Source organism: Lissotriton vulgaris, chromosome 1_1, assembly GCF_964263255.1.
Source record: "Lissotriton vulgaris chromosome 1_1, aLisVul1.2, whole genome shotgun sequence".
Taxonomy (NCBI): Eukaryota; Metazoa; Chordata; class Amphibia; order Caudata; family Salamandridae; genus Lissotriton; species Lissotriton vulgaris.
In genome coordinates this window covers 1,988,416,963-1,988,431,343 of record NC_141685.1, presented here as the reverse complement: position 1 = coordinate 1,988,431,343, position 14,381 = coordinate 1,988,416,963, and the positions used below count along the sequence as shown (strand labels likewise).

General features: G+C 42.9%; 1 protein-coding gene across 1 annotated transcript in view; it reads right to left on the bottom strand.

Annotated features, from left to right (window-relative positions):
• The window catches only part of SEMA3C (semaphorin 3C), a 598,500-nt gene that overhangs the window by 305,038 nt on the left and 279,081 nt on the right, over nt 1–14,381 (bottom strand). Inside the window, exon 4 of the mRNA XM_086919828.1 lies at nt 3,221–3,283. Within this exon, the coding sequence (XP_086775954.1) occupies nt 3,221–3,283 (63 nt within the window). The remainder of the gene's footprint in view (nt 1–3,220; nt 3,284–14,381) is intronic.

Genomic DNA, 14,381 nt, shown 5'->3' with positions numbered 1-14,381 from the left:
AAGAGGAGATAAAATTGTTCCTCCTTTTAGTGTTAGAGAGGACCTTATTAAAATTGCACATGAGGGACATATTGGAATGTCCACTACTAAGAGGCGTTTACGTGAATTCTATTGGTGGCCAAGTATTGACACATTGGTTGATAGATGGGTTAGGGAATGTGTTCCTTGTTCTAACAGTGACAAATCTGTTAAACCTTTGTCTGTACAAGTCTCTCCAATTGAATGTGCTCATGGTCCCTGGAAGAAACTAGGAATTGACATAATTGGACCTTTAAGTATTTCTAGTTCAAAAGAGGTTTATGGTTTGATCTTAGTGGACTATTTTTCAAAATGGCCGGAAATAAAAATGGTAGAAAAAATTACTTCTTCCCAGGTAATTGACTTTCTGAACAATGTTTTCAGTTCTGAAGGTTTACCTTCGGAAATAATCTCTGACAATGGTACGCAGTTTATTAGTAGAAAAATTGAATTGTTTTTTTAAAGAACATGGTATTGTGCATAAGAGAGTTTCTAACTATAACCCACAGGCCAATGGTCAAGTTGAGCGCTCTAATAGGGTTATTAAAGAGGCTATTCAGTTAGCTGTCAAGAGTGGTCTTGATTGGAAAAGAGCTTTACGGGCAACCTTATTAACTTATCGCACTTATCCCAATTCTGTTACTGGTTGCTCTCCTTTTGAACTGTTAAGGGGTAGGAAGGCTGGTTCAAAATTGTTACCATGGGGGTTGAAATCTAATGAGTCTGATAGGTTTAATGTAGGCTTCAACAAGGTTAAAGAACGTGTCAAGAAGTATCAATGTGAAATGTATAACAAACCTCATAAACACAGGACTGTTGGCCATACGGTTCGTGTTGGAGATTTGGTACGTGTAAAATTGGGGCCTTCAACTTCTAATAAATGGGCTAAATGGTCTGATCCATTGAAGGTAATAGAAGTTTTCAGTAAGGCTGTTAGAATTGAAGGAGGCAAGATCTGGAATTTTAGGCGCATTTCTATTTTTAGGTCTGAAACATCTACCTACAATGACAGGAAATCTACACAACCTACTTTTGATGGAGAAGTTGTTCAGCATTTTTTAGATAATTTTGATTCTTTAAAAATAAACAACATTCCAATGTTAATTCTGGGTCTGATAATATTGGAAATGATACTATTGTTATCAATGATCCTTGTGTTGTTACAGGAAATGTTAGCAATGATGATCCTACTGTATCTAATGAATGTTTAACAGGTTCTGCACAGAGTTCCTTGGAACCTGTTAATCGTTTGGAAGAACAAGGAAACGATTTAAGAAGAAGTTCACGTATTGTTCATGCTCCTGTGAGGATGAAAGATTATGTTAGATTCTAGTTTTTCTTTGTTTTTTTTTCTTGGTTTTTTTTTTCAAAGGGGGGAGGTGTGTTGTATCCTCATTTTATTGTATATAGGCCATGTGGAATATGAAATGTCATTTGTTGTTCTATGACTCTGTGTTCTTGGGGGAATCAGTTGGAGCCTGACTGAGCTTACTGCCAGTCTCTTATGTGGTTGTTAAGCTGTCTTCATTACTTTGGAATAAATCTACAACTTGAACCTACTTATGAGGGCCTGGAGTCTTATAACATTAATGCTCAATGGCCATCGAAGGGACACTAGATCCTGGTCCGTTCCGAATAGTCTGCCACAGTATAACCCGATGAGCACCAAGCCCAGCACACTCAGACCAATTTGCGCCTAAGCCTCAAGCGGGAGCAGCCTCTCGAGTGATCTCACCAGGTGACAGTTTACGGTTCAAAGACCGCCGACTGGGATAGAAGTTCCGTACACCCTTTGAGCCTGGTGTGTGGACTTTCACCCAGCCAAATTGGGCCGTGATCACCGCCTGTAAAGGGAATTAATTGGTCACCAGGAACATGTCATGGTTCTGGATGGTAGACTCCGCCAGCTTTTCGGAACCGGATGAAGTGCATAACAATGCAATGTGGGTAAGCCCTCCAAGATCAGAAAGCCAAGCGGAAGAAGAAGCTACCCCCAGTGACAGGACCCCCAGCTGAGACGGTGCTGACACAAATGCTGAGGTCGACTCCCGAAGCAGCCAGGGCCTTGGGGCGGTGATAGGACATTCCCAGCAGCACCTGTATTACCTTAGACCGAAGCTACCACTGAGCCAGAGGCTCAGAGACTTTGCATGCTTAGTTCATTGTCAAGTTGGGAAAGGATGTAATGGATACCTAACCACTCCCCCACAGTAAACAACTTGCCTCTGAAATCCACCGTGTAAATCCTCTGAACAGGCGTGGCCAGAAGCTATATAATAAATGGGCAGAGACCACTCGTGGTCTTCCGGCCCACACCAACTGCCAAGTGTGTGTGTTTGTTTCTTTTCAGCCTATTGGTTTATAGGCATAACCCGCGGTCCCCTCCTTCGTCTGCTGTGGCCCTGCTACATTACACACAAAACACAAAGAACGCACTATGCGTATAACACATGCTTAAACTAAATTTGGCTGAAAAAAAGACAACTAACACAGCCAAATGGCGATCAAGATTAGGATAATAAATAACAAGCTAGAGGTTGAAAGAGGTAGCCCAGACAAAACTAAAAAGTAGAATAAAGCCGAATTTATCAGTGATGTGAGCCTTGTTGAAAACAATATAAACATTATTGTAAACAGCTTACCAATGAGGAAACCTAGAACATATAATTTGCAGAGTTCACTCGCCGTATCAGTGACTTCACAAAATCTGTAATTTCTGTTTTCTGTGAGCTTTTCATCAGTCATTAAAACATCTTCTAACTTATGCTTTGCAACCAAGCGTGCATCATAAATGACGCCATTTGATTTTACAGTTAAAGAACTGTGTTTTTATTACTGAGGCGTATTTGTAATTCAGCGATCATCCATGTACATTTCACTAGGATTATTTCCGTGAAAAGGACAGAAGACTGTCTGGCATACAGCACTACACTGGTAATGTCATCTGCTCGGCAGACTATGTCCTTTGAATGTAATGTGCTTGAAACGTGTTATTGGTTTTACCAATGCTCAGCAGACGTTTCCATTTCAGATTTTATGATGAATAATAAGTAAGGGTTTATTGCTTAGTTACATTTCATTTTGAAGCTTCACCAATAAGGCATTTAGAAAACCAACACCCCTTTTAGATTATGTTTGGCTGAACTCCAGTTGCTCTGCGTCAAGAGGCCAAATTTTCTACGTTTTATTTTTTTGTACTTACTGTAGGATCTTTGCCAGCCATCTTGCACTCTTCAACTTTATTGGCTGATGCAGGCCAGAAAACCTGTTGGAAAATATCAGAAATATTTTTTTTATTTATGTTGTCTTCACCTAATATATTTTCTTCACTTTATATATGGTCAATTGTATTGAATAAACAACGCTTGTACATGAACTGATTTTTTTTTTACCAAACTGATACATATTATGAAACAGGAAATCTTCAGCCTATGGAAGAATACAGAGATATAAATGTGTGGATGAAGGGAGGGAAGGAAGAAAGGATGGAGTGATGATAAGCAGAAAGATAGACAAACAGGCAGACATCGTCAAATTATTTATGTAAATGACACATTCCACCTGAACCTCCTCTCGTCCATCCTTCCTCCTTCCTTTTGTGTGTTCAGTTGTGATTACAAAGGACTGAATTACAGGGTGTCTCTACTAGACCACTGAAAACAGAAACTCTTGCCTCTTCCTGCCTGTCTGGATTATTTTTTATCAAGCTCATTGCTATTTGCTTGAGTTGCGAGACTAAGGGCAAGATTCATTATTTGGAGGATGGCCCATTGTTCCCCCATGGGGATGAAGAAAATTACTCCATCCGTATGGCCCAATGGCAGTCCGTGAAATTTATAAATGACCACCAAGAAGACAGTCATTTATAATGCATTGGCAGGAACCACCGCCATAGCAGTTCCTATCAAAGCATTTCACTGTTTAGCGCAGGGCTGCATCTGCATGACACCCATGGCAGGGGGAGCATTATCATATTTTACTGTTTCTCACGGCGGTGACGGGCAGTAAAAAAATGGCTATATGTCTGCCCATCCTGATTGGGTCACCATTAAAAAAATGGGGTTCCCCAATACCCAATACTGGTCGTGGACCTGGGTTCAATGTAGTGCAAAAGACAATGGTCCTAGACCTTTTATTTTAAACAATATGTATCAAGGCTACACTTATTGTTTAGAAAACAATTTTTTAAGCATGCATAATGTTTAGCTCGCAGTAATAAATACAGTAACCAAACCTCTCTGATGGCCCGACGGAGTAAGGACAGCCAGAGAAATACCTAGATGTCCGCCACCCAATCAGGATGCGATTTTTGAGCATGCACAATGTTTAGCTCGCAGTAACAAATACAGTAAATGTAGACTGAAAAGTGCAATAACCAAGATATAGTTCACCAAGAGTTTTATTCCAAATCATAAGGCTAACAGTTGATTATTTACTGTGTCAAACAAAGAGGGGAAGGGGGAAGGGGTAAAGGTTCCAGTTCTAAGCTTCTGCATTCACTGGATTGGAATCAAGCAAATGGGCCACAAATTATTAACGGATGAATATGCCCACCATGGTAACTAATCAGTGAGGAATCTCCTATGCCCCGCAAGACCCTGTAGGTGTGTGACACAGACATCATATCTACTCAGTTTGCTTCACACACAGTCCTGAGGATGACCCGCAGGCCAAGGTCCTAAATTACCCTCGGAGCCCCAAATTGGGTCGAAATGACGCCCACATAATTAGCCTGCATCACAAGCCCCAAATCTACCGGGCCACACAAGGATACAATTTGTTTATTTATAATTGAATGTAAAGGAACCTTGATTCTCTCAATGTGGCCAGGCGAGAAAACATAAACATGTTTTTAAATGTCCCCTATCACACTTTCTGAAATTCTTTTTCACCGCTTCCACACCAGAGCACCTTCTCTTTTTGCATGTTCCATTGGAGCTACCATTACCCCTTGCCCCTTCCTCTCAGCAGGCCTGAATTTGGACATAGGGCATTTGAGCCCCTTTGAGAAGGCCTGTTGGCCCAGGGGACTGTTAGGTTTATAGGGCGCCAGGCTCTAATGTGTTTATGTGGTGCTAGGAAATGTGATTTATGTAGTATGATTTACGCAACCTGATTCATGCCTCTAAATGTGGTTGTATGATTATTAGGTTATTTGTATACTGTGGTTTATGCTAGTGAGATCATTTCCTAATGCGAGTTATACTTAGGAGGTTATGGTCTAATGTGTTTAGGCTTATGAGGTTGGCGCAGAATATATTTCACGCCTAATGTGATACTGTGCATAATATGATTCATGTTACAGGATGATATTGAGTACAGTGTTTGCCAGTCATTACTGGTTGTGTTCTACGTATTATATGTTCTACATTTATAATCTTTACTAAGTGATGATTCTGACAGTGGTCCACATGGCCCTGTCATGTGTATATAATCCCCTATAAATATTGCCCAGTGCCAGTTGGTACAGTGTATATTGTGTGATTACCATCTAATGTGTTTTTATGATAATACAAAGGCTATTTTTTATATAACCTTGTGTGGAGTTCCTTTTGTGGTGTGCCTAATATGCTGTGTGTGTTGCACAAATGCTTTACACATCGCCTCCGGGATAAGACTGACTGCTCGTGCCAAGGGGGTGAGCAGGGGTTATCTTTGGCGTTTAACTCCCTTGCCCTGACTAGAGTGGTGGTCTCTGCCTGGCTTTGGCGAAAGCCTTAGCCAACCAGAGATCCCATTTCTAACAATTATTAACAGGAACATGGTCTGAAATACCTCATTGAAATATTTAATATTCAAATAGCTTGGAAATTAGGATTCTACTTGGCAAGAATCAGTCTATGTGAGTTTTATTGCCAAGGATACAAGATAGGAAAGTGTATCTTCTAGCCCAAGGATAGAGAATGTGGCATGCATCCAGTAACATATGGTTTGAAAGTAGGTTGTGGATCAAACCTCAGTCATTGACATGCCACATGATCTAGGCAGGCCGACATTTCTAGGATTGGATCTAAAACTGTGTTCCAATTCCCGTCTATTATGATTTTTGTTTTGCCAAATTCAGTAAAAAGCCTAATAAGATTGGTGAAAAATTCAGTCTCAGATCCATTGGGGCATATAAAGAACTGTTGCAGGGATTCCGCTGGGAAGCAGAACTGTGCTTTTGAGAACAGGAAATCAGAATGTAGGGACTGAGTTTCTCTACCACATCAGTACCTGTAGGCCCAAGTCCGACTAGCTCACAGTGCCTCACTTAAACTCCTAACTTCCCAAAGTAACAGGTGATTTTGGCAAACCTAGAACACAAACCTCTAGTCCCCAAAGGAACCGTGGAAATAGATCATCATCTTTTGTTTCTCACTCATGCATGCCCATAGTAAAGAAAACAAAGACGCGAAGGAAGTTTACAATATATTTATTGAAACTATTGTAGTGTATTTTGAAGCAGGTGTGCTTTGATAAGTAAATAAATACAACTGAGCAACATAATCAACATTACTAGAAGGCTGTATACAATGAACAACCCAACCATGGTAACTAATATATCTATCTTGGCCAATCCTCAGAATTCGAGCACAGTGATTTATTAGTGACCTCTGGGATTAGCAACAGACTCCTATACCTGGTGTGTGCAGTTAGGTAGTCCGCATCATAGGTGTAAACTCAGTTTATGCAAGGCTGCTGCCTCTTTTCCAGGATTGGTCTCTCTGCTGGAATTCTCCTCTTTGCCCCCCAAGGGGGTGAGACACAGTTTATATGATAAGAACTACTTTATTGGAAAACTGCATCCATGGTACTATGTTTATGTCTAATAATGTTAGGAGATGTTGTTAACCGTGCACAAGAAAACAGTACACCATGTTGTTCGACCTTGTCCAAGATGTTCAGACTTAATCTCAAGAGGAGTTACTGAATAACAAATAACATGTGCAGTGTATTCCTAAAATAATATCATGGCACAAAAACAAGTGTATTTTATGTGGCTGTGAGTAGCAATGGCAGGCTAAAACAGCTAATACATACAACTGAGGGAGAACCAAAATGGGCCAAAAAGGGAAATCACTATAGAGATAAGGAGTACTTATTATAAAAAAATGTTGTGAATATATTTCAACCTTTCGTGTGGAACCATGTCCTCACAATTTGATAAGAAATTATTTTACGAAAAAGGATAGTTACTCCACCTTTATTTATTTATTTATTATAAAGAAAATGTTGGACCTGGCCCTTTTTGCAGGGTTATCCCCAAACCGTTTGCCTTCTTCTTTCTATTTGTCGGGACCATCTTTTTGTTGGCTTAGGCATTTGGGAACTTTACCACTACTAATTATTGCAAAAGTAAAGGCGCTGTCTCACGTAAGACATGGTATGATTGCTTTGCTCCTGTTTGTCATATGGGTATATGGGATACCACTGTAAAAGACACTTACAAGAAAATTAAATATGCCAAGCAGGAGCAGACCAATCATACCATGTCTTATGGGAGACAGTGGCAGGCGTGACACAGGTTTGAAAGGTTATATCGATAGCATGCACTAGCAATGCTACTAGAGGGCCTGCAACACAGGTGTGTCACCTACTAATGTAACAGTTCAAACATATCTCAGGCCTGCCACTGCAGGGCCTGCATATGCAGTTTACGGCCACCTGAACATGGCATTTAAAACTACTTGTCAAGCCTTAAACTCCCCTTTTACTACATGTAGGCCACCCCTAAGGAAGGCAGTAGGTAGCCCTATGGGCAGAGTGCTGTGCAGGTTATTGTGTGGCATGTCCTGGTAGTAACAAACAGCCTAATTAGCTTCTCACTACTGTGAGGCCTGCTCCTTCCAAATGCTAAAATTAGGAATGTTATATATATATATATATATATATATATATATATATATATATATATATATAAAACTAAATCAGGGCTGCTCCACTCCAAACGAACAAGTCATTACATATAATTCTTAATCGAATAATCCTCGGGTTAAAAAAAGATTTTTTTCTTCTTTATTGTTTTGTTCTTTAAAAGCCACAGCCAACGCGTTTTGTCCTGTTATGCAGGACTTCTTCAGGGCATTCAATATTCACAAAAAGCGAAAGAGAAGGTTGGTAGTAACCATTTGAGATTATCTTCACACCATGCAGACGTCAATCTCATATATTTTAGTATATTCAAGGTTCAAGTCACTTCATAAGTCCATCACAGTTCAAAAGTGAATGAAAGTGGGATGCTAATCACATCTACGGAAACACGTGGTATGATAGTTATGGTATTGAGAGCCAAGTGCTGACAATTTAAAATCAGAACACATTATACCTCATCCTCGTTGTTCAGCCCAACGTCGGAAATTCTTTCAACGCCACTCCTTCCTCTTTTTGCCTTTTGTGAACATTGAATGCCCTGAAGAAGACCTGTGTAACAGGACGCAAAGTTTATGTGTATGGTTCCCCTAAGGTCAAAATAGGGGAGTGTTCCTGGACAGGGGGCACATTCAGGAGTTTGCACACAGGTTAATCCAATTTTTTTTAATTTAATTGGTATAGTTGTTGTTGATTGGTGCCGGATCTTCTTGTAATAGATACCCTGTCCAAGTTGTGTGTTTTCGATTCCCTTATATATGTTTAAGTGGTAATTCCTGATCTGAAAGGAGTAGCGTTGCCATGTGTGATGTGTTTAGAATGGTAGTGAAAAATTCTGCTTACTGGTGTTGGTGGATTCTTTATTACTATTTTAGAAATGCCAAGCAGGCATACACATACATTTGTATAAGCTGTGTCCTGCCCTCACATAAAGGGCTTATTTTTCCCTTACTGATGTCTGGAGCCAGGACTGGATTGAAAGGGACTAGTGTGCCCTTCTAAAGGCTTTGCTAAGTCCCCCCCCTACATCAAAGACATTTTGGAGTATAAGTACACAGGGCATTTTTAGAACTGGGATTGAGCCACTGTCAAAAGGACTGCTGCGCTGCTCAAAGGACTCATCTGGACTGCTCTTTTGCTGTTGCTCTGCTACTTGCTACCTGCAGGGTTGCCTAAAGGGCACACTGAATTGCTTTTCTGTGGTTTGCCCTGCTACCAGCTTATCCCTGACTGTTAGGCCAAGGCACTGTGATGCTGCCAGGAGAGATCACCATTGGAATTACTGGCTTTGTTGTTGTTAAGATGACAAGCACTATGTAGATTTATAGAAAAGTTAAATCCATCCAAAGCACCACCAACAGACGCTGCCAGCTCTCCAGTCTCCAGCTTCTAACTGCCTCAACACAGACAACACCATGGAGACTGAATACAGGAGCGAGCTGAAATTGAATCATAAACACTTCTAACAATTCTAGCTAATACAACACATCCCCTATACTAATAAATGACAAGAAATAAGAAAACAAAAAGAAAACAAAACAAAAGAATAAAACAAAGAAAACATAATTAAGATACATTCATCTCATAATCCTTAACATGTAAAGGAAGGAATACGATGTGATCTTTGAGGAAATCTCCTTGCAGAATTAATATCTGAATTGAACAGTACCAGGAAGACTAGGGTCAGAGCATGAAGAAAATGAGTATCTGTCACCATTAAACCTTACAAGTCTTGACATGTTCCATTTACTACCATTTTGCATCGTCACAACATTTTTCTGAATTGAGGTAATAATAAAAGGACCCATATACTCAGTGACACCCTTCTTTTGCCACCTAGTATTCTTGACCAACAACCACTCTCCCACACTCCACAGTTCAGCCTTTACAGAATTATTCAAATCATACCTCCATTTATATTTCCTTTGATAGGATTGGATTCTAAAATCCACCTCCTCTTTATCCATGGAGATAACTTTTTGGAGTGGCTACCACCCAGGATTCAACTTGGAGTGAGCATGTCTACCTAGTAACACATGGAAAGGAGAACTCTGCATGATATGGTTAATAGTGCTACGATGAGCCCACCAAGCATCACACAGAACATCTTTAAGAGGAGCTTTTCTCTCTAAAGCTCTTTGTACACAACTATTAACAACTCTGTTCATAAGTTCTGCAAGACCATTGGCTTGTGGAGAGTAAAGAGCTGGTGTAAGATGAATTATTCCACGATCCTCTTGAAAATTCTTCATATCACAAGAAATAAATTGTACACCATTGTCTGTAATTAGACATTTAGGAATCCCTTCACAACAAATTCATCCTTGAGGAAATCAAGAATTACTTTAGTGTTGAAGGTGCTCACACACCTGGTAGAGACCCATTTAGAAGTGTAATTAACTAAGAGAATGACACATTTTTCTGAATGTCCCAACAACTCAAATGGACCCATCAAATCCAAACCTAGTTTTTTCCAAGGTTGACATGGAAATTCAACAAGTGACAACAGAGCAGTATTGACAACTCTGGAATTATCAATAGAAGCACATTGATAACTGTTAGAACTGGCTATTTCTGATTGGCTAAGGCTAACGCCAAAGCCATGCAGAAACCACCATTCTAGTCAGGGCAAGGAAGTCCCACGCCAAGATAACCCCTGCTCACCCCCTTGGTAGCTTGGCACGAGCAGTAAAGCTAAACTCGGAGGCAATGTGTAAAGCGTTTGCGCCAGCACACAACAGCAACAACATACTAGGCACACCACAAAAGAGACTCCACACAAGGTTATTATAAAATAACTTTTGTATTGTAAAAACACATCAGATAGTATTACACAAAATACATGGTGCCAACTGGCAGGGGCAATATTCACATGGGATTATGTACAGGACAGGGCCACATGGGCCACTGTCATAATCAGCACTTAGTAGAAATGAAATACTGTCAGAAATTAGAATAAAATAATATAAAATCACTTTAGCACAAAGTAACAGTTATAAATCACAACCAGTAACTACTGGTAACAGGTACCAGGACCTCACTAGGACCACCTGTACTAAAAGAACAACCACCTAAGAATAACATACATTTAGGGGTATAAACAAGAACACATTACCCATGATGCATGAAACACTTTCAGAGGTGTAAGAACAAAGGAAACACATGATGCATAACCTACACATTCAGCGGTGTTCAGAACAGAGCACATGATGCAATAAAATACATTCAGGGGTGCAGCGCAAGAAAACACATGATGCCTAAAACATTCAGAGGTGCAGCGCAGGGAAAAGGAAGACACATATTTTTTTTTTTTTAATTTTTATTTTTTTTTATTTTATCAACTTATATGGCGCAACAGCTACCCAAAAAGGGTTTCCCGGCGCCTAACACACAGCCTGGTATGGAGTGTAGACAGCATAGGTGATCGGATTACTGGTTAAACAACCAGGTTTTTATCTCCTTTCGAAACCTGAGAGGGTTTTGCTCTTTGCGTATTTGAATTGGGAGAGTATTCCAAATGACGGGACCCAGGTAGGCAAAAGATTTGCCTCCCATCCTGGCCAGCTTAAATCTGGGGACACAGAATTTATCAGCTGCTTTGGATCGTAAATTCCTATTAGGGATGTAGGGGGAAGCTAGTGCCTGCAAATATTTAGGAGCGGTACCTGCTTTAATTTTAAACATGTAGTTTAGTGCTTTAAACCTAATGCGGTTCTCCACCCTCAACCAGTGCAGTTCACGCAGGTAAGGGGACACGCTGCTGTTTTTAGGTATGTCACAAAGAAGACGCGCGGCCGCATTTTGTACAAGCTGCAGTCTTTTTGTGACTGCTTTATTTGCACCTAGATACAGGATGTTCCCGTAGTCAAGCCGAGATGTTATTAAGGCATTGACCACCGTTTTCTGCATAGGGCTGGGCAGCATCCACAGGATCTTTCTGAGCCATCTCAAGATGGTAAAACAGGTGCTCACTACTTTGTTGACTTGCTGTATCATGGACAGGGAATTGTCCAGTATTATCCCCAGATTTCTAGCTTGCGGCACTGGTGTCGGGAGATTTCCCATCTGGCCAGGCCAATGCAATGAGTTCCAAAGTTCTGGTTTCCTGCCCAGAAGGAGAATCTCCGTCTTATCTCCATTTAATTTCAACTGGTTAGTTGACATCCAGTTGAAAATGGATAGCAGGCCAGCCTTAAGGAGAGATGGAGAAGAAGTTTGGGGTTCAGATAGTGAGAACACAATCTGAGAATCGTCGGCATACGACATGAAGGTTAGACCCGCTTTTTCCACTAGGTCCGCATGATGCCTAAAAACATTCAGAGGTGCCAGAACAACACAATAGCGCAAAAACACACAGTAGGCAATTACCATCCTAAACATAGCAGGTAACCACATTGCGCAAAACTTACATAAGCCACACCCTGTGGCAGTCCCTAGGCCAACTGGCCTTGTTGGGGCTCAGACGCCCTGTGTCCAATGTCAGGGCGCGCTGCCATGCAGCGCCAGTCCACGCACAAGCCTAAACATAGCAGGTGCCCACTACTTGCTGGGCACCTGTGAACACACAACACCTAAACGGTGCAGCTGCCCACTAATTGCTGGCCAGCTGGGAATCATTACAACTGCGCCATGGCCCTCACTGACCCTTAGGCGCAAACTGCGCTACTGCTGGAGCCACACAGGCTCTTACACCAAACACTGCACACGTTGGAGCCACTCTGGTTCTTAAAACACTGGTGTCCCCCAAGAGCCTCACGGGGCTCTAAACATCATGGGGCAGGGAGCCTTTCAGGGCTCAAAATATCAAATGCCCCTTAATAACAGACAGCAATGCGGGCCCTCAAGAGCCCCTCGCGGGCTCTGTAACCATGGTGGGGCGACCCACTGCCATTCGGGCCGCCCTTACTCAGGGACTCGAAGCGGCACCAACATTCAGCAATGCGGGCCCTCAAGAGCCCCTCGCGGGCTCTGTAACCACGGTGGGGCGACCGGCACCAACATCAGCGTCGCGGAGCCCCCTCAGCCCTTCCTCACTACGGGCGTCACTCACTGGGGGCTCCTCTGTGCAGCAGGCGCAGCTCCTCTCGCTGCAGGGCTCCCTTGGCACACGGGAGCCCTGTTCACCGGCTGCCATGCTTCTTCGGTCTTCGACGTGCGGTGGGGGCGGGCACCGGCAATGTGCCCCGTAACCCCTCCGCTACTCCTCAGCTCCTCATGCCGCTCCCAGAAATTCCGGTCTGCCTCTCCACACGGGAGACCGGCAACGAGGAAGGCAGGCTTCTCCCAGGCAGGGGGAAACGGAAATGGCCTCCTCGATGCCCCGCCCACGTCTCAGAAGAATCTGCCTGGCTTCCTGCACCGAGGGCCGACAATGGCAGCACGGCCCTTGGCAGGGGGGGCGGGCGCAGCTCCTCTCTCTCAATCTCCGGGCTAGCTGCGGTGAAATTAACACGAGGCAATGCCGGGTAGCACCGGCTTCATTAAATATGCAAATGAAAGCGCTACTAAGCGCTTGGGCAAGATAAAGCGCTCCAAAGCGCTAAAGGGAAAGAACACGCGCCCTCAAGCCCAGGAGTTCAAATAAAGCGCTAAGAATCGAACTACAGCGCCCCCAGCGCTATAAGGACATCCAAAGTCCAGTAAAGTCTTTCAGGAGATGCAGCAAAGTCCTGGGGGGATAAGATGGTCCAAAGGATCCCAGGGCAAGTCCATCAAGTGTCCAGGGGCTGGGCAGGGCCCATGGATTCCCCTGGGCCCAAGCAGTAGCAGCCCCTGGCAAGATTCAAGTCAGAAACAAGCACCAATTGGAAGGGGACACAGCCCCTTCTTAAACACAGAAAAGTCTTTGAAGTCTTTGTGTAGGCAGTGTGAGAACCAGCTAGAACTGGTTATAGGGAAGTCCTGTCAGTAGCAGGGACAGAGGTGACAGTCGCCCAGCGGGGGGTGGAGCCAGCATTGTGGTTTGACAGGCACAGCCCTTCACTATCAGGTGCCATCTCCTCCCACTTCCCTGGCAGCAGATGCTGCCTTTCATCTATAGGCTGACTCAGACAACCTCCTGGGCTCTCCAGCCCCTGTCATCCTCAAACCATACAGTCAATCCACAAGCAGGCCCAGGCACTCCTGAACCAGGCTCACCAGCCAATCACACGCCAGACACAAATTACACAAATATGCCAACTTCTAAAAGTGGCATTTCTAGACTAGACACAATCATGCCGCATATACCATTTCGCAGCATTCAGTCTCACGAGTTCTCTCATACCAAACTCGCCCCTGCATTCCCCACACGTCAGGAACTACCATGGGCATACATATTCCCCATTCATTCCTATGGGAGGGCAGGTCACTCACCACACATACACAGAGAGCTCAAGCACTTTACACTGTACCACAGTGAAAAAGTGCGCAGAGGCCTAAAATCACCACCACCAGGTTCCAGAAACAGGCTAGGGAAAAGCAAAATGTTCGGGGTGAACCTGCCAAAAGGGCCGGGTCCAACACAACCCCCT